General features: G+C 40.0%; 1 protein-coding gene across 7 annotated transcripts in view; it reads left to right on the plus strand.

Moving 5' to 3' along the window:
* The window catches only part of SLC44A1 (solute carrier family 44 member 1), a 221,834-nt gene that overhangs the window by 75,832 nt on the left and 119,454 nt on the right, over positions 1-26,548 (plus strand). For all 7 annotated transcript variants that reach the window (XR_002179165.3, XR_012332617.1, XM_019948952.3 and 4 more), the window contains exon 4: positions 21,161-21,297. Coding sequence is in view for 5 of the 7 variants with exons in the window: in XM_019948952.3 (XP_019804511.1) it covers positions 21,161-21,297 (137 nt within the window). In the remaining 2 variants the exon portion in view is untranslated. The remainder of the gene's footprint in view (positions 1-21,160; positions 21,298-26,548) is intronic.

Raw genomic sequence — 26,548 nt, forward strand, 5'->3', positions numbered from 1 at the left:
CATCACACAAAAATGTGTCTTTTTAATGGTTCATGCCTTTTGTTTTCTAAGAAATCATTGCTGTACCCCAAAGTCACAAAGATTTTTTTGTTTTCTTCCGGAAGTTTTTTTATTTAGCACTTACGTTTAATGTTTGTGTACAGTGCGGAGAGGTCAAGGTTTGTTTGTTTTTCCCATATAAAAATCTAGCTATTTCCGCAGCATTTATTGAAAATGTTATCTTCCCCATTGAATTACCTTGGCACTTCTGTCAGAAAACAATTTCATTTTAAGTCTGAGGGCATGAGGGAAGTTTATGGAGTTTATAGTAGTGGCAGGTACCAATATTATGGAGAAATAGTCTATTTAAAATTAAATATAATAAGGATGTCACCTTTTTTATAGTATTATTTTAAGTAAATAGTTGCAACAAATCATATAAATGAGATAAGTGAAATGTGTGTAAATCAATAGAGAGAAAAATAATGCTATTTGTCAATGACAAGAGACTGTATCCTGAATGTTTAGGAGATTCAACAAAAACATGTCTTGCAATGAGATGCTTAAATCATGGGTTATAAAAATATGCCTAACTGAATTCAGTCATTTATTTTGTCAGTAGACAAAATGTAATGAAAAAGATAATACTTGTTTTATTAAAAAATCTAACAAGATATAGGGCCAAATACAGAGAATTATAATACTTCAGTAGAAAAAAAGAAAACAAATAGTAAGAGAAATATAGTCTACTCCTGGCTGAGTGGTCTTAATATGATAAAGACGACAATACTAACAAAGTTAATTTATAGATTTAATATAATACCGGTTAAGATACCAATAGGATGTTGAATTGAATTTGAGGATAGTGTAAATCACACAGTAAAGGAGCAGGCAAGAACTTCAGGGGGCAAATGTTTTTAAAAATTGTTCTTGTTCATAAAATTATTTGAGAGGGTTAGAATTAGGTGCATATATTTTAAGATAATTAAATGAAGATAAAGATAAGGAACCATACCATGGAAGTAGAGAAAAGATTAGACCAAAAATCTAGGTTAGGTGTGGTTACTGAAGTTGATCATCAAATTAACTGTGAACTTTCTGTCTTTGAAGGCAGAAGAGGGAACCAGAAGTTGCAATTCAAAGGCCTTTAGGCAGACACTGTTCGTCACTTAGGTGGCCTGGGAATAAGACAACAGGGAATGTTGGACACTTTGAACTTTATATGTGTGTGCCCATATGAAGGAGGGGAGGTGGTGGCTGATTGGTTCTAGCTGATTCTTGGCATGTGGGTACATGGTCCCAGTGATACTAATTTTTCAAGAGAAGCCAGAAATTTATAGGCACGCTTATGACCTAATCACCTCCCAAAGGCCCCTATACCTCCTAATACCATCACCTTTGGGGGTTAGAATTCAACATGTGAATTTTGGGGAGACACATTCAGACCATAGCACCTATCATCTACTGATTTTTATTTTATTTATTTTACTTAATTTATTTATTTATTTTTGGCTGCATTGGGTTTTTGTTCCTGAGCGTCGGCTTTCTCTAGTTGCAGCAAGCGGGGGCTACTCTTCGTTGCAGTGTGCGGGCTTCTCCTTGCAGTGGCTTCTCTTGTCGTGGAGCACAGGCTCTAGGCACGTGGGCTTCAGTAGGTGTGGCACATGGGCTCAGTAGTTGTGGCTCACGGGCTATAGAGTGCAGGCTCAGTAGTTGTGGCACACGGGCTTAGTTGCTCTGCAGCACGTGGGATCTTCCCGGACCAGGGCTTGAACCCATGTCCCCTGCATTGGCAGGTGGATTCTTAACCACTGCACTGCCAGGGAAGCCCTAGTGATCTTTAAATACTGGCAATTAGTGTACTGGCCAGACAAAATGTGTAGGGGGGAGGGGTTACTCATTGTCTAAGTAAGAGTTATGTGTGTATAGTTGTCATTATTTAATTAAGGATTGTGTAGCTTAGAGAGGAACAAAGGGAGTTTTGCCATTCAAGACCAAAATCTATTCCAAAGTATATTAACAAGACTACCTGAATGTGTGTTAATAATACTGATGGAAACAAAATAGAAATATCAGAAATAAACTCATAGTAGTTCAATATATGAGAAAAGCGATCAGTGTTTAATAAAAAACATTGTTGAATGATAATATGAAGAAAACTGCATTTAGCTCTATCTTAATCTCATACCATGTGGAATAAATCCCAGATGAGTTAAATTTTTTTTTTTTTTTTTTTTTTTTTTTTTTGCGGTATGCAGGCCTCTCACTGCTGTGGCCTCTCCCGTTGCGGAGCACAGGCTCCGGACGCACAGGCTCAGTGGCCATGGCTCACGGGCCTAGCCGCTCCACGGCATGTGGGATTTTCCCGGCCCGGGGCACAAACCCATGTCCCCTGCATCAGCAGGTGGACTCTCAACCACTGCGCCACCAGGGAAGCCCCAAGATGAGTTAAATATTTTTCAACAAACATTATGTACTTACCTTTGTTATGGAGAGATCATTTATACATTGTTGAAGCAATAAAGAAATAAAATAGGACCAAGATAGGCATGTTTGTTTATCAAAAACTTCGATTCTCTGATATAAAGAAAAAAGCAATGCAGTGAGAATAGTATTTGTTGTTTTTCTCTGATAGGTAAGATTTTCTCTGAAATTGGGATGTATCTATAAGTAGGCAGGTAACCAGTTATGGTTTACACTGTAACCAAGGATGGTTTGCACTAGAGAGAAAAACATGAATATGTTTGGCTTAAAGATCTTCATTTGTAAAGTGAAGATAATAGTAGTACCTACTTCCTAGGGTATTTTGGAGGAATGAGTATGATAAATGATGTCTACTCTTTAGCACATTGCCTGGAACCATAAATGTTAACTGCTATTTATTATAATCATCTTCATTATTACCATCTTCTAAAACAAGTTTCAAAGTTACTTATCAAAGCTTTTAACCCAGTTGGGGAAAACAGCTATTTTAACCAACCTTACATTTGCGTAGTTTACAAAGCGCTTTCACATCTTCTGTCTCATTGATTCTCACCCTAGACATGGAACTGTTTTAATTTCTTCCCAGTGGGGGTTTTCAGGATTCACTGTTCTGTAGTCTAGCTTCATCTTCATCATCACCCTTAAATCAATTCAACCTGATTCAAGAATTCCCCATTCTGACCACAGCCTTCTCTCTCCTTCTGGCTTGGGTGTTCTTCTTTGCCCACTGGAGTCATTCTTTCACTTCTAGTCCTTTGACTCCTGTACTTTCTAAACACTCTTCCTTCACTACTTTTATCCTTATTTTTTCTTCTAATATAATTTTTTTATAATGTGTGATAGTATCTAGTACCTTTCTCTGCCTTACTCTGTCTTTCTCAAAGATTAAAAAGAGATCTGTGATGGGCAAAGGATCTGAATAGATATGTCTCCAAAGAGGAGAGATCAATGACCAATAAGCACATGAAAAGATGCTCAACATCATTTGTCATCAAGGAAATGCAAATCAAAACCACAGTGAGTTACCACTTCACATCCACTAGAATAGTTATAATAAAAAAGACATACAGTTAAATGTTGGCAAGAATGTGGAAAAATTGGATCCCTTTTACATTGCTGGTGGGAACAAAAAAGGTACAGCTACTCTGGGAAATAGTCTGGCAGTTCCTCAAAATATTAAACATGGAGTTACCATATGACCTAGCAATTCCACTCCTTGGTATCTACCCAAAAGAAATAAAAACATATGTCCACACAAAGACTTGTATACAGATGTCCACAGCAGCATTATTCATAATAGCCAAAAGGGGAAAACAACACAAATGTGCACCAGCTGATGAACGGATAAATAAAATGTGGTATATCCATACAAAGGAATGTTATTTAGCTGTCAAAAGGCATGAAGTACAGATATGTGCTACAACATGGACAAACCTCAAAAACACTGTGCTAAGTCAAAGAAGCCAATCACAAAAGACCACATATTACATGATTACATTCATATGAAATGTTCAGAATAGGCAAATCTATGGAATGAAAATAGATTAGTGGTTGCCTAGGGCTGGGGGTTAGGGAGTGTGGGGGGATTGGAAGTGACTGCTAATAGATATAAGGTTTCTTTTGGGGGTGACAATGTTCTAAAATTAGATTGTGGTGATGGATGAACAACTTGGTAAAATGCACTTAAAAACATTGAATTGAATTATACAGTTTACAGGTGAATTTTATGGTAAGCAAATTATATCTCAGTAAAGCTTAAAACTAAAAAGAAAAATAAATTTCTGGCCTTTGGCTCTTAGCAGATAGGATTTATTTTGAGTACTGGAACAAGATGATTTTGAGAATCATCCCTTTGTGTAGTGTTGACCATGAACTTGGGTTTAGGGGTATTCTTCTAGTTAGCTAGATTAAATAGAAAACTTTTTCTTGTAGCTCTTATGAAATATTTTTAAAAGGCTGTTTTAATTTGCTTTCTGTCTTAGTTTAGTATAAGGAACACAATACGATATCTGACTCTTGTTTACCATTCTTGCAATTGTTTCTCCCTTTAATGGACAAGTATAAGGAGGAGACAGACACTGTAGCTAAACGGGAGAATCATTTTCTCCCCATGGTTTCCAGTTCCATGCCTTTGTTTTGCAATGTTGGTACCTCTTTTGGCTCTTTGCTCATCTTACTTTACTCTTAGTTTTAATCTCTTTGGGGGCTTTTGACAATCTGTTCAAAACTATGAACTATGAAGTCTCTCTTCAGAAAACTACACGTGAATTTGTACCAAATTTTGCTTACAATTTCAGGAGGGTCACAGATTTCACTTAGGATAAGAATCTTTTTTTTTTTTTTGCGGTACGCAGGCCTCTCACTGTTGTGGCCTCTCCCGTTGCAGAGCACAGGCTCCGGACGCGCAGGCTCAGTGGCCATGGCTCACGGGCCCAGCCGCTCCGCGGCATGTGGGATCTTCCCGGACCAGGGCATGAACCCGTGCCCCCTGCATCAGCAGGCGGACTCTCCACCACTGCTCCACCAGGGAAGCCCAGGATAAGAATCTTTACCCCATACACTCACTTTAGTGATCTCATGCACTCCTAGGGGTGAGGTTATCATTTATATGCTGATAATTCCAAAATCTCTGTCTCTTGTCCAGATTTCTCTGCTAGAACACTACAGCCAACTGTCTAGGTCCACTTGGACACCCCACAGACACCCCTGACTCAAATTGTCTGAAGTTGGAACATGGTCTTTATCCTTCCTTACTGTCCTCCTCCTCCTGAGTTCTCTGTCTTACTGAACGGAACAAGAGCCCAACCAGGGATGCCTTAGCCGCCCTGGCCTAAATCAGATGCTAAGCGTCCTTCTTAGTTTCTTCCTTCCCCTCTCTCTATATAGTCATCGGGTTTTCTTAATTATGCCTATGTGCTCTTGAAGTCTCCTTTTCATTCCCTTTCTCACCCTAGTCCAAGTCATCCTTTCTTGGTAGAGATTCAGTAGCCTCCTGCCCAGTCTCCTTACTTTCTCTCTTGCTCATCTTTAATTCAGTCTCCCCATGGCAGCTGATGAACTCTCAGTGACTTCCTAGTGTCTTTAGAATGAACTCCAAACTTTCTGACATCTTCAATACCGCTTGCAAGGCCCTACGTGATCTAGTTCCAGCTGGGCTGTCCAGCCATCTGTCTCTTGCATCACTGTCCATATCAACCATCCCGACCTTTTCCATTTTCTCAGTAATGCCATGCTGTCTGTCACTTCATAAGCCTTTGCTGCTCTCTTCCCCCCTGCTCCCACCCCTCTTCCTCCACACCTTGCTAACTCTTACTCACTCTTTAGGTTCTGGCTGTAGATTTTCTTTCTACTGGACTCCTATCCTGACTCTCCATTCATAGGGCCCTTTTGATGCATCCTCTGCTATCCTCCTTTCTCTGTTAAAGCATTTACACACAGTTTTGTCATTGCCTCCCTACTCTCTGGGCTATAAACGCTGGGAAGGGAGACACTGGCTTGCGTTGGTCTTATTTTTCACTGTATCGCTAGTGCTTATTTAGCCCTGCACCTGGCAAAGTGTTCAGTCAATTTCTGTTGAATGAATGAGAGTTGTCTCTTTTTACCTAAAATATCTTCTTCTTTCCCTTCCCCTCTACTCTTGCCACACTTGGTAAAATCTTACACACTTGCCACCCATTTATTAAGTCAACAAATAAGAATGAAGCTCTTTTCTTATTCCAGGCACTATTGTAGGCAGTGAGCATATAGCGATGAATTAAACAGTTGAATAACTCTGCCTTCTGGGAGCTAATACCCTACCAATGGAGAAAGGTAATAAACAGATAAATAAGTAAAATATACATTGTCTTATTGAGTGTTAGTGCTGAGGAGAAACAAGGCAAGAAAGATGGATAAGGTGCATCAGAGTAGAGAGATGGCATTTTAGATAGGGTGGTCAGGGAAGGCTTCTTTGAGAAGGTGACTTTTAAGTGAAGGCTTGAAGCAAGTGGAGGAGCTAACAATAGCCATGCTGCTATCTGAGGAAAGAACATTCCAGGCAGACAGAGGTGCAAAGGCCTCATGTGAGAGCGTGCCGGGCTGTTTGAGGACAGACTGGAGACCCGGGGGGGAGTGAGGTCAGGGAGGTATTTATTCTCTGAATATCAGTTGCTGCCTCAATCCAATCCCTGGTCTTCCTCCATAGTTGTTTTTCCCAGCTCTCAGTGCTATGAGTTTCCCAAGAAGGACTCTGAAAATTTCTCTTCTTAGCAGTGACCTGTGAATCAAGGGCCGTGGCGGTGCTGGCGTAGAAAGCTGCCGTGCTGGTGAGGGTTCAGTTGCTTCTTTGGAGGTTGGTGAGGTGCATGCTTAGGCATTGCTTTAACAAGAACTACCTCTTTCTCAGGACGGTTTCACCATTTTCTCATTGGGATTGGGGGGGGCAGTGGGAAAGTGGGACACCACTGTCATCAGCCTCACGTGTTGGGCTCCCCACAGTTCACCTCAGTCCTTTTCTGTTCTCTAGTCTGTCTTCGTGGAGTCTCGGGGCCTTTATAAAAATTGTACAACTCTGTCAGCCGCTATCGGGAGTTACAAATTTGAAGTCCAATGGCTGCTCTCAGCTTGTTTCTCTCTCTTCCCTTAGCTTTGTCCCAGTAAAGTTGTAGTTAATTATGTTGCATTTAGTTGTGTTGGGTTAGGTGGGGTTTCACCGACATTAGTGTGCTGGCCCCGTAGCGCTATTCTTGTGTAACACAGCTCTTCGTGGGGTAATTGGGTCCCACCCCGGCTGGGATGACTGGATTTGCCGTGCTGGCACCCCACACAGGAAGTAAGAAACCTCCTCTGGGCGGAATTCCTCTGTGAGTGGAGTACAGACCCGGGGTTCTCTGCAGTCTATATTTAGCAGTAGCAGAAGCCTCTGCTAGGCTGTCCTGTTTTCCTTTTGGTGTGACTCACTAATGGCAGCATACTCTGTGAAAAGGGGCTATAAATTGTAAATTGATATGAGGTAATAATTGGGAAAATGATCAGACTCCATTTTTATTCCCCTCTGGGGAAAACACGTGTCAGGAATCACTAAAGCAGAAGGCGGCGGAGGGATTTTTCAGCCGGCTTTCCAGTTTTAGTGCTGCAGGGCTTCCACCCTGATTAGAGAGGAGAGAAGCCAAATTTGGCAGGAGGCGGCCAGCAGACCCAGTATCTGCTTGCCACCTTTTGCTCCAAAAAGCCTTGCTGCAGAGAGTTGCCATGGCAGCGAGAGGCAATTTAATGGCAAAGGCTCATCTCTGGGGCAGCGTGCTGCTGGTACTGTAGCCTTCCCCTCTCTGGCCTTCAATCCAAGAGGCTGGTTATACGAGGGCATCACTGTGTCGTGGCCATTTGAAAGCAAGTTGTCTAATGGAGTAGAATTGAAAGATGCTCCCAAGTCTAGGGATGGCTATTTCTTCCAGCTCCTGCCTCTCCTTGGTGCATAGCCCTTTGATGTCCCATCCTGTAGTCCACTTTCTCAAGTTATTTGCAATTCCTTAAATATGCTCTTTCATGCTTCTGTGCTTTTCCATATGCAGTTTCTTCTGCCTAGAATGCTCCCTTCCCCATCTGTCTGGAAAATTCCTACTCACTTTCAAAACGTGGCTTAGCTACTGCCTCCTGCTCTGTAATGCTTCCTCTAACCCCATATCCTCTGCGGAATTACACCGTTTCCTCTGCCATCCAAACCCTGCCTCATATCACGTGATTTTGAGATGACTCCGTAGTTTTCTTTTCTTCTCTAGTTACTTGCATTCAAGAATTGTTTTGTGGGGTTTTTTTTTGTGTGTGTGAATTAAAAAAAAATTTTTGTTTATTTATTTTTTGGCTGCATTGGGTCTTCCGGGCTGAGAGCAGGCTTTCTCTAGTTGCAGTGAGTGGGGGCTACTCTTCGTTACGGTGTGCGGGCTTCTTGTTGAGGCGGCTTCTCTTGTTGTGGAGCACAGGCTCTAGGTGTGCGGGCTTCGGTAGTTGTGGCACGGGAGCTCAGTAGTGGTGGTACGCGGGCTCTAGAGCGCAGGCTCAGTAGTTCCGGCGCCGGGCTTAGTTGCTCCACGGCATGTGGGATCTTCCCGTACCAGGGCTTGAACCTGTGTCCCCTGCATTGGCAGGCAGATTCTTAACCACTGCACCACCAGGGAAGTCCCTGTTTTTTTGTGAATTTCATATCCCCAGGACCTAGCCCAGGAGTGGGCACATAGTCAACACTTATAATGTTTGTTGAATGAATGAAGTGTTTTCATATCGACCTATTTAATCCTTGTCATGGGGGTGTTGCATACCATGTAGCGGACAACACTGTCATGTCCAAGTAGGGGTTCATCTGTTCTGGGATTCCAGAGGATTGACCCATCTTAATTCACTGATTTGATTGCTCTGTAACTCACTTTCCATTGCATTTATTCTCACTTTCCAATTTTTTTTTTTTTTTTTTTTTTGCGGTACGCGGGCCTCTCACTGTTGTGACCTCTCCCGTTGTGGAGCACAGGCTCCGGACGCGCAGGCTCAGCGGCCATGGCTTACGGGCCCAGCTGCTCCGCAGCATGTGGGATCTTCCCGGACCGGGGCACGAACCCGTGTCCCCTGCATCGGCAGGCGGACTCTCAACCACTGCGCCACCAGGGAAGCCTCTCACTTTCCAATTTGAATTGGAATAGCAGTGGTGGAAAGAGCAACCCTTGGGAGTCAATCTCCCCAGGGCTCGTGTCTGTGTAGCCTTTGGTTAGTTGCCCAGCTTGTAAGTCTCAGTTCTCTCTTGTTGAAATAGGACGTGTGAGGACAGTGCCCACATGCTTTGTGGCACAAAGTAAATTCTTGGTAAATCTTACTGTTTTTACCTTGCCCTATCTTCCGTGAGGAAAGTGACAGCAAAATAGAAGTTTAATCTAGGTTTGAACCTTCTCTGGCACCTTTATCTGCATCAGATTGTTCACTGTTCATCTTTTTGGCTCTGAGCACGGCTTTGAAAGTCACCCCTTTCTGTGCCTCTTGTCACTTTTCTTGAGCTTCCCTGTGTTAGTGCCCCTCCCTTTGCCTCATAGCCCTGTTTTCATCTTTGGTGCATCTGTCCCCTTGAGTTCACTGTGTAGACAGATATTTCATTTAGATATCTCTCCTTTCCTCCCCTTTTGGGGATACCTTGCTATTGCATTTCAAGAATTTCAGTTTTGACTGAATTCATCTTTTTCTCTCCTTCGATAATTCCCAGAAACCACTTTGACCGTAATATATATTTATCTGTCTTAACTGCTGTCCTCTCTAATGTTTGCACTACAGTTTGGTTTGAACATTTTTCTCCCTTCCCCTAAGTTTTAAGTTCAAAGCTCTCTTCGGCTGCTTTACAATTCTCTTTGCAAATGTGTTCTTCTTGGGATCATGCTGTGTGCGTGTTGTATAGGCCAGTGCCTGCAGGTGTCTGGGCTGTTTCATTTGTGGGGTATTTTTCTCTAGGTGCTTCTCTTCTCTCATTCCCACTTTTGCTATTTTAGTCATTCTAGTTCCTCTAAAGAATGGGAAGCTTATATCAAGCTGTTTTTAAGTTATTACTAGGTCTAGTAAAAGATTCACTGAGGATAGCAATGAAAATTTGCTTTGAACTTAGGTTTATAAATTATCTGTGACAGTGGTTCTCTGCCCTGAAAGGTTGGGGCATAGGAACCAAGGCGTGTAATTAGAGTTGCCTAAGATGCTTTCTCAAAATTCATATGCCCCATCCCTTTCCCATCCATTTGCCTGGTGGCAGAGCGGAAGTAAGATGTTTTAAGAAATCTTTCTAGAATATTTTATAGCTTTTTACCCAGTATCTCTTGCCTCCTCTCAGTTAAAAAACACTCATCTGTTGATTTGTTATTAAAATCTGCCAATGCCATGATTATTTGAGAGTTGGTTGTTTCATTTCAAAAAAATAAAATTGCCCCATAAAGTTCGTTTTGTTTGAAGTGAAAACTGAAACTAATCTAAGGATTTATTTACTAGGCTAAGGGCATTTTCAAATCAAAAGGCAAGAAAGTGCAGTTTTAATGAAGCCTAAATTTGTCTGTTTAATAGAAGCATTTTTCCTACTCTGTAAATATTCAGTTAAATACCAATTAGTTAAAATATAATTACTTATAGACATGTTGCCATGGATTGGATGAACTTCAGAATGCTGGAAACAATATTCAGAGTTAATATAGAACAGTTAAAATTATTAATTGTATTTGTGGGAAATATTTTAAGGATAGAGCAGATTGGAAATAGAGTGAAACTCAGAATCAGGAGGACTAGGTTTGATTTCATAACTCTGACACCTACCTACTAGCTCTCTTGGGCCATGTGGTTAGTCCCTCCTACAAAACTGAGTTCATCTCTGTTTTGTCCTCTGTGGAAGGTTAAGACCTCCATCTCATAAAGTTGTTGTGAGGATCAAATAAAGTCATTAGCGTGACAGTTCCCAGCACCCAGACATTCAGTAAATGTTGATAGAATCTAAATCTAACGCCTACAAATTATTTTAAACATTGTGTGTGTCCACATGTGTTATGGGTATATGCATTTGAATATGGGAAATGTGTAGGGAATTAAGTTTATTGTGTTCTTAGACTGTGGAGTTGGGTGACTTTTGAGTTTAATGACGTGTATGTATATGAGTGTAATTCCTGAGGATACCATTTAAAGTTATTTTTGTAGTTCTATTGAAGCAGATTCTTCTGAACCATATACACAGGGAAAAAAATGTGCAGTGTTTTACAGTATTATAGTCATTGTAGAATTCTTCTTTCCCTCTTAGTATTGTTTGCCTTGTGCTAGATCAGTTCTGGAGACCTGCTTAGCTCTTATCAAGGCTAATGCCCTAACAGTCATGACTACACCTACACAGATTTTTCCTCCAAATGAAAGCTAAATACTAATATTGTAGTCCTGTTTTATGTCCATATCAGAAGGTGTTGAATTTAGTGCCTTACTATGAAATGTAAATTTTGTGAAAGGCAAGTCAGTTTCTTAATGATATGAATCACTGAGTATATACTGCCTGTTAGATGCTTTATGTACGTTGTCAATAGCATTACAACAAATAAAGTAGGTGGTATGCAGTTTTACAGGTAAGGAAACTGGGGCTCAGAAGGATAAATATAGCTATCTGCAAGACCCTGGAAACCTCTGGCTTTCTCTCCTTTTTCCCAAGCATGTTTTTTGTTTTTTTTAAACTGTCAGGAGGTTCTCCAGATATTTCTCAAGGCATTGCTCATCACAGTTAACTCCTGTACCCCACCCCAGTTCTGCTGTCCACACCCTTCCCACCCCAAGCACATACCTAGAAACACACAACAGGATTGTTGCAAGGATAAATGAGTTAATATGTATAAAGGGTTTAATACAGTGTCTGGTACATAGTAAGTACTCAGTAAATGTTGGCTACCATTATTTTCATTGTTAATAGTATTATTATTAGTGGTGGTGGTGGTAAATGATTCAGTGGTTCTAGGACACCTTCCTCAAAGACCAGCATGTTCTGTGCCTAGTGGCTGGCTTGAGCAGTTCATTACACAAGGTCCCAGGCATGGGCATGCCCAGTAAGATGCACAGGATAGATGGAGGGAAAGTTAGTAAGGGAATGATTGTTTCCACACAAAGGGTGCCAGAAAGTTTTCTCCATGCCCTAGATCCTTTGTTATCAGTGAATCCACTTCCAAACCACATCTTCCTGCCTGACTTCTTTCCTTTCCTTTTATCTATGTAGAACATTAATGGTATTGGAATCACTGACAGAGTTGCAAAAAATTCATTTTTTTTTAGTTTGGTGGTTTGTAGCTTATACTTGGCCTGCATGCTGGGTTCCTGGTCCCCAACTCCATTGAAGTGTTCAGTGGTTACTCCACCTGCAAAGGCCTTTCCGGTCTGTCATAGCCACCACTCCCAACTTTTTTTTTTCTGTTTAATTTTTTCCCTGATATCCCTTTATATGATCCATCTGAGCACATACATTGACTTTATCTTTTTGCTTTTCAGTTTTCTCACCTAATTCTTGTATTCGGTTATATTTCCTGATTTGAATCATATTTTGTAAAACAAAAGAGTTTAACAGCGTGAGAAAGGTATTGGAAGATACATTATTTTATAAAACTTTCCGTGGACCCAGTAGAGTAGAACCCAGGGCTGGAGGTTCTTTAACTCTTATCTTGGGAGAAAGTATCCCTGCTTGTACTCTCTCCCTGGATCAATAATATTAGACTTTGTTTATCTCAGTTAAGAGTGTTTGGCTCTTACCTTCTCTTTGGACAAATGATAACATCTGCAATCTTTGTCATCTCTTCTACCTTTATAACATTAAAAAAAATGTTTTAGTGTAATTTCTAATTAATTTTCTCTTTCCTAAAATATAAACGTACAGGAAACCAAACATAATTTAGGATTTGGGGAGTATTTTTTTTTAATTTTATTTATTTATTTTTGGCTGCGTTGGGTCTTCGTTGCTGTGCGTGGGCTTTCTCTAGTTGCGGTGAGCGGGGGCTACTCTTCGTTGCGGTACATGGGCTTCTCACTGCAGTGATTTCTCTTGTTGTGGAGCACAGGCTCTAGGCGTGCAGGCTTCAGTAGTTGTGGCGCGTGGGCTCAGTAGTTGTGGCTCGTGGGCTCTAGAGCGCAGGCTCAGTAGTTGTGGCACACGGGCTTAGTTGCTCTGCAGCATGTGGGATCTTCCCGGACCAGGAATCGAACCCATGTCCCCTGCATTGGTAGGCGGATTCTTAACCACGGGGCCACCAGGGAAGCCCCTTGGGGAGTATTTTGTTTATATGAAATGGACATTTTTAGAAAACAACATTTATTATTATAGTCATCTCAACTCAAAAGTAATTGGCACTCATTCTAGAAAATAAGAATTCTTTTTTTTTAACATCTTTATTGGAGTATAGTTGCTTTACAGAGTTGTGTTAGTTTCTGCTGTATAACAAAATGAATCAGCTATATGAATATGTATATCCCCATATCCCCTCCCTCTTGCATCTCCCTCCCACCCTCCTTATCCCACCCTCTAGGTGGTCGCAAAGCACAGAGCTGATCTCCCTGTGCTATGCAGCTGCTTCCCACTAGCTATCTATTTTACATTTGGTAGTGTATATGTGCCAGTGCTACTCTCTCACTTCGTCCCAGCTTACCTTTCCTGCTCCCTGTGTCCTCAAGTCCATTCTCTACGTCTGTGTCTTTATTCCTGTCCTGCCCCTAAAAGTAGAAGAAAAAAATTAAAATCACTTTATTCTAATATCCAGAGATGACTGTAGTTGAACTGGTGGTGTATTTTCCTCTAGTCTATATTCAACTTTATATATTAAATTTTATAATGCATTTTTATAATTATATATTCATTAGCTCAAGTTTATATGTCCTTTTAAAATTTTTTTGTTTTTACTAACACCAGAACATTCAGATGAATCAATGAAACAAAATAGAGAACATAAACCCATATCCTCTAGTGTAGAAGAGTGACAACATGCTATGAACAGGAAATAATATTTTAAAAACAGCACTAGGGGGCTTCCCTGGTGTCGCAGTGGTTGAGAGTCCGCCTGCCGATGCAGGGGACACGGGTTCGTGCCCCGGTCCGGGAAGATCCCACATGCTGCGGAGCGGCTGGGCGCGTGAGCCATGGCTGCTGAGCCTGCGTGTCCGGAGCCTGTGCTCCGCAAGGGGAGAGGCCACAACAGTGAGAGGCCCGTGTACCGAAAAAAAGAAAAAAAAAAGCACTAGGATAATTGGTTAATTACTTAGAAAATTAAAGTAACATCTTTTCTCTCTTTTCTGTACACCAAATTGTATCTATGAAACATTTTTTTTTTTTTTTTTTTGCGGTACGCAGGCCTCTCACTGCCGTGGCCTCTCCCGTTGCGGAGCACAGGCTCCGGACACGCAGGCTCAGCGGCCATGCCTCACGGGCCCAGCCGCTCCGCGGCATGTGGGATCTTCCCGGACCGGGGCACGAACCCGTGTCCCCTGCATCGGTAGGCGGACTCTCAACCACTGCGCCACCAGGGAAGCCCTCTATGAAACATTTGATATGAGAATGGAGAGCTACTTTTTGAACCATAAAAATTTAGTGAACTAATTACAAAAATAAAACAAAAGATTTGATGGCAAAAATAGAAAACTATTTCAAAGTGACAGTTGGCAAATCATGAAAATACTTGTATCAGCCTTAACATAAATTTAATACCCTTAATATACAAAGTTTTTATGATTCAGTGAGTAGCAGAACACCTCAATTTTAAAAACAAGCAAAAGATACAAAAAAATTGAAAATACAAATGAACAATATATGAAGTAATGTTCAAATTCATCAAAAATGCAACTAAAACAGTAAGATATTTTTTACCCATTAAATTTTTTTTTTTTTTTTTTTTTTTGGCCCTGCTGCATACCTTGTGGGATCTTAGTTCCTCGACCAGGGATTGAACCTGGGCTCTCGGCAGTGAAAGTGCAGTGTCCTAACCACTGGACTACCATGGAATTCCCTTTTTTTTCTTTTCTTAATTGAAGTGTAATTGACATACAACATGATGTTAATTCCAGGTGCACAGCATAGTGACTTGATATTTCTATATATTACAAAATGAACACCATGATAAGTAGTTACTATCTATCACCTGTACAAAGATATTACAATAATATTAACTCTGTTCCCCATGCTGTACGTTTTGTAACTGTGACTCATTTATTTTGTAACTGCAAGTTTGTACCTTTTAATCTCCCTCACCTATCTCACCCATCCCCCACCTCCCCCGGCCCATCTGGAAAGCACCTGTTTGTTCCCTGTATCTATGAGTCTGTTTCTGTTTTGTCATGTTTGTTCAATTGTTTTGTTTCTTAGATTCCACATATGGAATCATATGTGTATTTGTCTTTCACTCTCTGACTTATTTCACTTAGCATAATACTCTCTAGGTCCATCTATGTTGTCACAGCTGGCAAGATTTCATTCTTTTTTATGGTTGAGTAATATTCCATTATACATACATGTATGTAACACATCTTTATCCATTTATCCATCAATGGGCACTTAGGTTGCTTCCATATCTTGGCTATTGTGAATAATGCTGCAAATGAACATAGGGGTGCATATACCTTTTCAAATTAAGTGTTTTATTAGTTTTCTTTGGAAAAATACCCAGAAGTGGAATTGCAGGATCGTATGGTAGTTCTATTTTTAATTTTTTTAGGAACATCAGTACTATTTTCCATTGTGGCTGTACCAATTTATATTCCCAGTAACTGTACACAAGGGTTCCCTTTTCTCCACATCCTCGCCAATACTTGCTACTTGTCATTTTGAGAATAGCCATTTTGACAGGTGTGAGGTGATATCTTATGGTTTTGGTTTGCATTTCACTGATGTTTAGTGATGTTGAGCATCTTTTCATATCCCTGTTGGCCATCTGTATGTCTTCTTGGGAAATTGTCTGTTCAGGTCCTCTTCTTATTTTTTAATTGGGTTGTTTGTTTTTCTGATGTTGAGTTATATGAGTTTTTTCTATATTTTGGATATTACCCCCTTATTGGACATATCATTTGCAAATATCTTCTGCCATTCAGTAGGCAGCCTTTTCATTTTTTTGATAGTTCCTTTGCCATGTAAAAGCTTTTTAGTTTGATATAGTCCCATTTGTTTATTTTTCTTTTGTTTCCCTTGCTTGAGGAGACAGATCCAAAAAATTTGCTAAGACCAATGTCTAATAGCATTTTTTAAAACATCTTTATTGGAGTATAATTGCTTTACAATGGTGTGTTAGTTTCTGCTTTATAACAGAGTGAATCAGTTATACATATACATATGTTCCCATATCTCTTCCCTCTTGCGTCTCCCTCCCTCCCACTCTCCCTATCCCACCCCTCTAGGTGGTCACAAACCACCGAGCTGATCTCCCTGTGCTATGCAGCTGCTTCCCATTAGCTATCTGTTTTACGTTTGGTAGTGTATATATGTCCATGCCACTCTCTCACTTTACCTGTGTTATCTTCTAGGAGTTTTACAGTCAGATCTTACATTTAATCTTTAATCCATTTTGAGTTTATTTTTGTATATGGTATGAGAAAGTAGTCCAGTTTGATTCTTTAACACGTGGCTGGCTGGTGTTCCTAACACCGTTTATTGAAGAGGCTGTCTTTTCCCCAGTGTATATCCTTGTCTTCTTTGTCATAGATTAACTGATCATAAGTGCATGAGTTAATTTCTGGGCTCTCTGTTTTGTTCCATTTTTCTATTTGTCTGTTTTTGTGCAAGTACCACACTGTTTTGACTACTGTAGCTTTGTAGTACAGTTTGCAATGAGGGAACATGATACCTCCAGCTTGTTCTTCTTTCTCAGATTGTTTTGCCTATTTGTGGCCTTCTGTGTTTCCATACAAATTTTAGAATTATTTGTTGTAATTCTATGAAAAATGCCATTGATATTTTGATAGGGATTGCATTGACTCTGTGGATTGTGTTGGGGAGTATGGTAATTTTAACAGTATTAATTCTTCCAGTCCATGAGTATGGTGTATCTTTCCATTTGTGTCATCTTCAGTTTCTTTCATCAGTGTCTTAGAGTTTTCTGAGTGTAGGTTTCTAACCTCCTTGGGTTAGATTTATTCCTAGGGCTTTTTTTTTTTTTTTTGATGCAATTGTAAATGAGATGTTTTCTTAATTTCTCATTGTGGTAGTTTGTTGTTAGTATATAGAAACATAACGGATTTCTGTATATTAATTTTCTTATCCTGCCACTTTACTGAATTCATTGATGAGTTCTAATATTGATAGTTTTTGGTGGTGTCTTTAGGATTTTCTGTATATAGTATCGTCATCTGATATCAGTGATAGTTTTACCTCTTCCTTTCCAGTTTAGATTCCTTTTATTTCTTTTTCTTGTCTGATTTCTGTAGCTAGGCCTCCCATGTTGAATAAAGTGGCAAGAGTGGGCACCCTTGTCTTGTTCCTGATTTTAGAGGAAATGCTTTCAGCTTTTCACCTTTGAGTATGATGTTAACTGTGGGCTTGTCATTTATGGCCTTTATTATATTGAGGTATGTTCCTTCTATGCCCACTTTGTTAACAGTTTTTATCGCAAATGGATGGTGAATTTTGCCAAAAGTTTTTTTCCACATCTATTGAGATGACCATGTGATTTTTATTTTTCAGTTTGTTAATGTAGTGTATCACATTGATTGATTGAGAGATGTTAAATCATCCTTGCACCCCTGGGATAAATGCCATTTGATCATAGTGTATGATCCTTTTAATGTCTTGAATTCGGTTTGCTGATATTTTGTTGAGAATTTTTGCATCTATGTTCATCAGTGATATTGGCTTGTAATTTTCTTTTTCTGTGATGTCTTTGTCTAGTTTTGGTATCAGGGTGTTGCTGGCCTCGTAGAATGAGTTTGGAAGCATTCCTTCCATTTCAATTTTTTGGTATAGTTTGAGAAGGATAGGTTTTACTTCTTCTTTAAGTGTTTGGTAGAATTCACCTGTGAAGCTCTCTGGTCCTGGACTTCGGTTTTTTGGGAGTTTTTTGATTACTGAATCAATTTCCTTCCTGGTAATCAGTGTATAGATATTTTCTGTTTCTTCCTGATTCAGTCTTGGAAGATCATGTGTTTCTAGGAATTTATTCATTTCTTCTAGGTTGTCCATTTTGTTGGCATATAATTGTTCATAGTAATCTCTTGTGATGCTTTGAATTTCTGTGGTGTTAGTTGCAACTTCTCTTTCATTTCTGATTTTCTTTATTTGGGCCTTCTCTTTTTCTCTTGATGCATCTGGCTAAAGGCTTACCAATTTTGTTTTTCTTTTCAAAGAACCCACTCTTAGTTTCATTGATCTTTTCTATCATTTTTTAGTCACTATTTCATTTTATTTTTGCTCTGGTCTTTATTATTTCTTTCCTTTTATTAACTTTGGGTTTTGTTTGTTCTTCTTTTCCCAGTTCCTTTAGATGTATGGTTAGGTTTTTAATTTGAGATTTTTCTTGTTTCCTGAGGTAAACTTGATCACTGTAAACTTTCCTCCTAGAACTGCTTTTGCTGCGTGTCATAGATTTTGGATTGTTGTATTTCTGTTCTCATTTGTCTCCAGGTATTTTTTGATTTCCTCTGTGATTTCTTTAGTGACCCATTGCTTGTTTAGTAGCATATTGTTTACCCTTCACATGTTTGTGGCTTTTGCAGTTTTGTTTCTTATAGTTGATTTCTACCAACTATGGTCTCATATCATTGAGGCCAGAAAAGGTGCTTGATATGATTTCAGTATTCTTAAATTTATTGAGATTTGTTTTGTGGCCTAGCATGTGATCTATCCTGGAAGTGTTCTATGAGCACTTGAAAAGAATGTGTATTCTGCTGCTTTTGGATGGGATGTTCTTTATATATCAGTTAAGTCTATCTGATTTAATGTGTCATTTAAGGCCAGTGTTTCCTTATTGATTTTCTGTCCATTAATGTAAGTGGGCTGTTAAAGTCCCCTACTATTCTTGTGTTAATAATACAATCAGCAATTAACAATTAATAATACAAGAAACTGTGTCAATTTCTCCCTTTGTCTGCTAATATTTGCTTTATGTGTTTAAATGCTCCTGTGTTGGGTACGTATGGATTTATAATTGTTATATCTGCTTCTTGGATCAATCCCTTGATCATTATATGATATGCTTCTTTGTTTCTTGTTACAGTCTTTGTTTTAAAGTATATTTTCTCTGTTCTAAGTATTGCTACCCCAGCTTTCGTTTGGTTTCCACTTGTATGGGATACTTTTTTCCATCCCCCCCACTTTCAGTCTGTATCTGTCTTTAGATCTGAAGTGTGTCTCCTGTAGGCAGCATATAGATGGGTTTCATTTTTTTATCAATTCAGCCACTCTATGTCTTTTGATTAGAGAATTTAGTCCATTCACATTTAAACAATTATTAATATGTGTGTACTTATTCCCATTTTGTTAATTGTTTTCTGGTTGTTTTTGTAGTTCTGTTTTGTTCCTTTCTTCTTCGTTTGCTCTCTTCCCTTGTGATTTGATGACTCTCTTTAGTGTTACGTTTGGATTCCTTTCTCTTTTTTGTGTATCTATTATAGATTATTGATTTGTGGTTATTATGAGGTTCATATATAACAACATATTTATGCATGATTATTTTAAGTTGATAGTCTCTTAAGTTCAAAGACATTCTAACAAGGAAGGTGCAATTTTAACACCCTCTTCCCCCTGCAGTGTTTAATGTTTTTGGTGGATGGACATGGGTCCTGGCATGGCTGACAGTGGGTTCCAGGGGGTCCGGGGCTAATGTCAGTCTGCTGGTGGGCAGGGCTGGTTCCCAGCATGGGTGGCTGCAAAGTTTGGTGAGTCTTGGGGCGGGTGCTAGCCTGCTGGTGGATAGGCCTGTGTCCCAGCATAGCTTACAGTAGATCTTGGCCCTCTGGTGGGTGGGAGTAGGTCCTGGGGTAGCTCTCTATGGGGCCTGGGGCTGGTGTTGGCCCATCGGATGGTGAGGTTGGGTCCCTGCATGGCTGGCTGCTTGTCCTGGGTAGGGGGGCGTCCTGGGCCTGGGGTAACCAGCTTGTGGGCAGGTAAGCCCCTGGTGCTGATAGGCTAGAGGGAGGACTCCAAAATGGCGCTTGTCAGCACCAATGTCCTTATGGTAGAACAAGTTCCCCAAAATGGCTGTGACCAGCAATCATGTCCCTAGGTGGGTTGAAATTGCCTCCTACCTGTCTAGGAGGCTCTCCCAAGATCAGCAAGTGAGTCTGACCTAGACTCATTTCAAATTACTATATCTGTGCTGGGTTTTGGAGCATGTGAGATTTTGTGTGTGTCCTTTAAGAGTGGAGTCTCTGTTTCCTACTGCCCTCTGACTCTCCAGTGTGCAAACCCTGCTGACCTTCAAAGTCAGATGTTCTGGAGGCTTGTTTTCCTGGTTCAGGGTCCCAGGGCTGGGCACCCATATGAGGCACGGATCCCTCTCTCCCTGGGGAGAACCTCTGCAATTGTGATTATCCTCCCATTTGTGGGTTGCCTACTGAGAGGTGTGGATCTTTCCTGTACCACGTCTCCACCCCACTGTTCATCTGACTGTGATTCCCTCTTTATATCTTTAGTTGTGGGAAATCTTTTCTGCTAGTCTTCAGATCATTCTCATCAATAGTTGCTGTTGTAATTTTGGTGTGCCCATAGGAGGAGATAATCTCAGGGTCTTCCTACTCAGCCTTCTTGGCTATACCTTGTATATATCAATATATGTTCATTTTTATAATGATACACTTTATATATGATTATATATTCATTAAAGTTTATGTTTAAATTATAATTCATGTTATATAACAGTATTGCAGTAATTTGGGGGATACAACTTTGTCAAAAAAAATAAAACTAAAGTTAGTTGTTTTAAAAATACTAAAATAGACAATTTTGATTATAAAATACACATTGCAAAATTTTAAATATTAGAAAAATAGATCATGAAAAATATGAGTCCCGTATTTCCTCCATCCCCACTGTTAACAGTATGTTTATAAGCAATTATTTAAAAAAAAATTCGTGTTTGATTAGATTTGTGAAATGTTTGTTCATCTATGATTAAATTTGTGAAGGGGAAATGAGATGTTCTTTGCTCTTAGGTTTATTCAAATATGCAGTGAACCAGACTGTATTTTGTGAAATAATATCTCAATATTTTTCTTCATGCTTTAGGTACGTGTTCTTTTTGGATCCATGCAATCTGGACTTGATAAACCGGAAGATCAAGTCTGTAGCACTGTGTGTAGCAGCATGTCCAAGACAAGAACTGAAAACCCTAAGTGATGTTCAGAAGTTTGCAGAGATAAATGGTGAGACAGTAGGCCATCCAAGTCTACAGTCCAGTCACTGTTAAATATTGTGTTTGCCTTTCAATATAAATTTGTCCTAGCATTAAATAAATCATCAAAGAACCTCAGAAAGAAAGAGAGAAGTGAAGGTGCTTTTGGACTTCCTTGATATAAATTATTATAGTCATCTAGGGAGCTTGTTGAAACTCTAGATTCCTAGGCCCCACCCAGGGAAATTCTGACCGTGTAGGTCTTTGGGCTCTGGAAATTTGTATTTTTTACAAATGTTTCAGGTGATTTTGATGTTGCCTGTTTGAGTATTCGGGAATTATTAGACTACTCTATGGGAAATTTGTGGGGTTTTTCCCCCTCTTCCTAAGTATAGGTTAAAAGTATTTCAATTAGTTTATTTTATTTTTACCCCTGGATGTAACGTATGTCTATGATAGGAAATTTGTAAAGTTCAGAAAAAAAAAAATGAAGTAAAAAGGAAAATTCCAGCATTTTTCAAATTTTGTGTTTTGCTTTTTTAATTACACATTATGTCTTAACCATTTTTTGAAGAAATAAGTTTTGAGAAACTGAGGTTAAACATATGGGAATTCCCTGAGAAAACAAGCATAGACAATTTCCTGAACTCTGGCTCTCTTCTCTTGGGTTGCTAATCTCCAGGTGCTATCCTCAGCTCCATATGACTCAGAGCATTTCCCTTCAGAGAATTTTTTCTTTTTTACCTCTCTTCGTGGAGGGCTGCATAGTGATAGTCCTTCAAGCCTGTATTTTTCCATGGGGTTTCACGTTTGTATTTTGTGTATAAGAATCCTCAGAGCCGCCTCAGTCCTGCCCAAACTCACAGGCTAGTTCTAGCCTTGGAACAAGGGCTGACTCAGACATCCACCTGGTGTAACTTCTGGCTGGGTGGAGAAGCACCCTGGGGACATAACTATACACATACCGGCATGGTTCCGGAGTGTTTCAGATGGGGGCGCTAGCCTTCTGAGGGCAGAAGGACTGCAGCCTTCCAGACTGGCAGTATTCCTGTCCCGTTGCTGCATGCCCTCCACATAAGAGAGTAGGAAGAACACGGGATTGATTGGGATCTGGATTCTACTTCTGCTTCTGTCACTGATGAGCTGTATAATGAGGGACAGAAGGTATAGCCTCTCTGAGCCTAGATTTCCTCAACTGAAAAAAGGTAGATTTAAAATAATGCCCCTCTCTTAGGTTGGTGTGAGGATTAAATGAGATGATGCATGAAGAATACTGGGCACTTGGTGGGCATTGAATAAAGAGGTACCAATTATTCTTTAAGTTCTCATTTTCTAGTCCCACATGATATCCTCACATGTGTTGATTTGCTGAGTCTAATACCAGAACTATCAGCTCTGTCATTATCAGGTTTCAGGGATGGATGAGTTATTCCTTAAGCGTTTTCCTAAAATATTAGGAATATTTGAGCAGAGTACACTACATATGTGAGCATATGTAGTGTACTCTGAGAAGTGGTATCATGGAGTGGTTAATAGTAGAGACTCTGGAACTAGATTATCTGGGTTCAAATGTTGGTCCTGCTACTTAATATCTGTGAGACCCTGGGCAAGTTACTTAATCTCTCCATGCCTCTATTTCCCCATCTATGAAATAGGGATAATATTTTTACCTAAAGTACCTCATAGAGTTGTTATGAGGAGTTAATACATGAAAAAATCATTAGAACAATGTTTGGCTAATATAAGTTGTTAAAAAAAAAGTGTTGGCTACTGCTGTTATATCATCATCATCATCATCATCATCATTATTATTATTATTCTACCAATTAAATGTAATACTCTTCCTGTCTCCAGTCTCTAACTTCTAGTGCCCTTACATACTGCTGCCATATTAATATTCCTAGAGCTTCAATCATGTTAATCTCTTATTCAGAAATCAGTGGTAAGAAGATAAAATAAAAGTCTCTATGTCTTACCCTGGCATTCAAAACCATGATCTAGTATTGAACTAACGTCTAACAAGTTCTCTTGGATGTACCAGATGTGTCTTGGTCCCTTGAACCTGACATATCATCTGGAGGGCCAGAAAAGAGCTAGTTCCTTGTTGGCTGTATTGCCTGCTCTGATGATCCACTGGGGAGAAATGCTCCATGCTGCCCTGCTTTTATGCTTTGTTTCCAGGCCCCTATCCTGGGTGAATATGATACCGAGTATGGCCTTAATAGGCCCTGATAAGAAGCCCCTTCTGGTGAGTTTTGCAGCTTTGTATTACCCATAGTATCTTGCACAAAGTGGGTGTTCAGGAGTATTAATGAATAAACATTATTTCAGAAAACAGACATCTTAGATTGGTGCCTAGTGATAAAGGCACCCTTAGGCTTTTGAGGCAGCTGTTTGCAAAATAAGTTAGATGAGGCATTTTCAAAGGTAATAATAATGGCAGCATCAAAAGGCATGGCGATGGAGGATGGAGAAGATAATAATTTAAAAAAGCAAATAGAAAACTATAAAATTGTAATAGAGAGAGAGCCTTTGGTGTAGGGGCCTAAACACTTTAATTTTAACAGCAACCCTAAGTTGAAATTTCTGAATTTCTCAAAATAATCTATATTGTTTTTTGGATTGGTGACTTAAAACTGGAGGTACAAATTGATTTGGAAGGAGCAGATAATTTTTATTATTATCTGTGTCCATTTGTTGTTGCAGCTATATTTCTATTAGAAAATACACAGTTCTTTGACCTCAAATATATAGCTCTCAGTCATTAATTTCAGAGAGGTATATCTTTAAAAGATAATTTAGGTTTAAGTGGGAACTTTCCAAATCTGTAAGAGAATTGTTAAACATCCATGAAAGAACCCTAATGCATGAGAAAACTGCAAAGCTCCTAAACGAGAACATAAGGGAAAGCTTCCTTATATTGGATGTGGCAATAATTTCTTGGATGTGAACCAAAAGCACAGGCAACAAAAGAAAATGTAGATAAATTGAACTCATCAAAATTTAGAACTTCTGTCAGTCAAACACAATCAACAGAGTAAAAGGCAACCCATGGAATGAGAGAAAATGTTTGCAAATCTTTGTATCTGGTAAGGGGTTAATATCCAGAACATATAAAAAACTCCGCAACTCAACAGCAAGTAGAAACTTACAACCTAATTAAAAAATGGGCAGGGCTTCCCTGGTGGCGCAGTGGTTGAGAGTCTGCCCATAGAATGTACAGCACCAAGAATGACCTCTAATGTAAACTGTGGACTTTGGGCGATTATCATTGGTCATTGTAGTTTTATCAGTTGTAGCAAACATACCACTCCAGGGTGAGAATGTTGATAATGGTGGAGGCTGTGCATATGTGGGGGTATGAGGTATACGGGAAATCTTTTTTTTTTTTAATTTATTTTATTTATTTTTGGCTGTGTTGGGTCTTTGTTTCTGTGCGAGGGCTTTCTCCAGTTGCGGCGAGCGGGGGCCCCTCTTCATCGCGGTGTGCGGGCCTCTCACTGTCACGGCCTCTCCCGTTGCGGAGCACAGGCTCCAGACGCGCAGGCTCAGTAGTTGTGCCTCACGGGCTTAGTTCCTCCACGGCATGTGGGATCCTCCCAGACCAGGGCTGGAACCCGTGTCCCCTGCATTGGCAGGCAGATTCTCAACCACTGCGCCACCAGGGAAGCCCTATACGGGAAATCTTGTACCTTTTTCTCAGTTTTGCTGTGAACCTAAAACTAATCAAAAAAAAAAATCAAGTCTTAGAAAAAAATAGATTGCTATATGACCCAGAAATCCCACTTTTAGAAGAATTGACAATAGGATTTCAAAGAGATATTTGCACACTCATGTTCATTGCAGCATTATTCTGCCAAGAGGTAGAAGCAACCTAAATGTCCATTGACGGATGAATGGATAAAGAAAATGTGGTATATATCAATACACACAATGGAATATTAGTCAGCCTTAAAAAATAAGGAAATCTCGGGCTTCCCTGGTGGCACAGTGGTTGAGAGTCCACCAGCTGATGCAGGGGACACGGGTTCATGTCCCGGTCTGGGAAGATCCCACATGCCACGGAGCGGCTGGGCCCGTAAGCCATGGCCGCTGAGCCTACATGTCCGGAGCCTATGCTCCACAACGGGAGAGGCCACAACAGTGAGAGGCCCGCATACTGCAAAAAAAAAAAAAGGAAATCTTGTCATGTACTATAACAGGATGAACCTTGAGGATATATGCTAGGTGAAGTAAGCCAGCCAGTCACAAAAAGACAAACACTGCATGGTTACACTTAAATGAGGTATCTAAAGTAGTCAGATTCTTTAAAGGTAGAAATGTGGTTGCCAGGGGCTGGGTGGGAAGGGGAAATGGGAAGATGGTGTTCAATGGGTATAGAGTTTCAGTGTTGCAAGGTAAAAAATTTCTGGAGATCTGTTGCACAACAATATACATATAGGTAAGACTGCCATACACTTTAAAAAATGCTTAAGATGGTACATTTTATGTTATGTGTTTTTACCACAATTTTTTTTAAAAAAGAAGGAAATCCTGACCCATGCTACAATATGGATGGACTTTGAAGATATTATGTTAAATGAAATAAGCCAGACACAGAAGGACAAATGTATGATTCCCCTTATATGAGATACTTAGAGTAGTCAAATTCACAGAGACGGAAAGTGGAATGGTAATTTCCAGGGGCCATGGGGAGAGACGAATGGGAAGTTACTGTTTTATATATAAAGAGTTTCAATTTTGCAAAATGAAAAGTTCTGGAGATGGACGATGGTGATGGTTGCACAACAGTGTGAATGTACTTAGTGCAACTGAACTGTACACTTAGAAATGGTTAAGATAGTAAATTTTTTGTTATGTGTATTGTACCACAATTTAAAAGTTCATGAAAGAGAAGGATCCTGTTTAGGGTAGTAACTTTTTTTTTCTTTAATTAATTAATTTATTTTTGGCTGCATTGGGTCTTCGCTGCTGTGCGTGGGCTTTCTCTAGTTGCGGTGAGCAGGAGCTACTCTTCGTTGTGGTGGTGCGAGAGCTTCACATTGCAGTGGCTTCTCTTGTTGCGGAGCACGGGTTCTAGGTGTGCAGGCTTCAGTAGTTGCAGCACGCAGGCCCTAGAGCACACAGACTTCAGTAGTTGTGGCATGCGGACTCAGTAGTTATGGCTTGCAGGCTCTAGAGCGTATGCTCAGTAGTTGTGGCGCATGGGCTTAGTGCTCCGTGACATGTGGGAACTTCACCGACCAGGGCTCGAACCTGTGTCCCCTGCATTGGCAGGCAGA

This window comes from Tursiops truncatus, chromosome 6 (assembly GCF_011762595.2).
Source record: "Tursiops truncatus isolate mTurTru1 chromosome 6, mTurTru1.mat.Y, whole genome shotgun sequence".
Classification (NCBI taxonomy): domain Eukaryota; kingdom Metazoa; phylum Chordata; class Mammalia; order Artiodactyla; family Delphinidae; genus Tursiops; species Tursiops truncatus.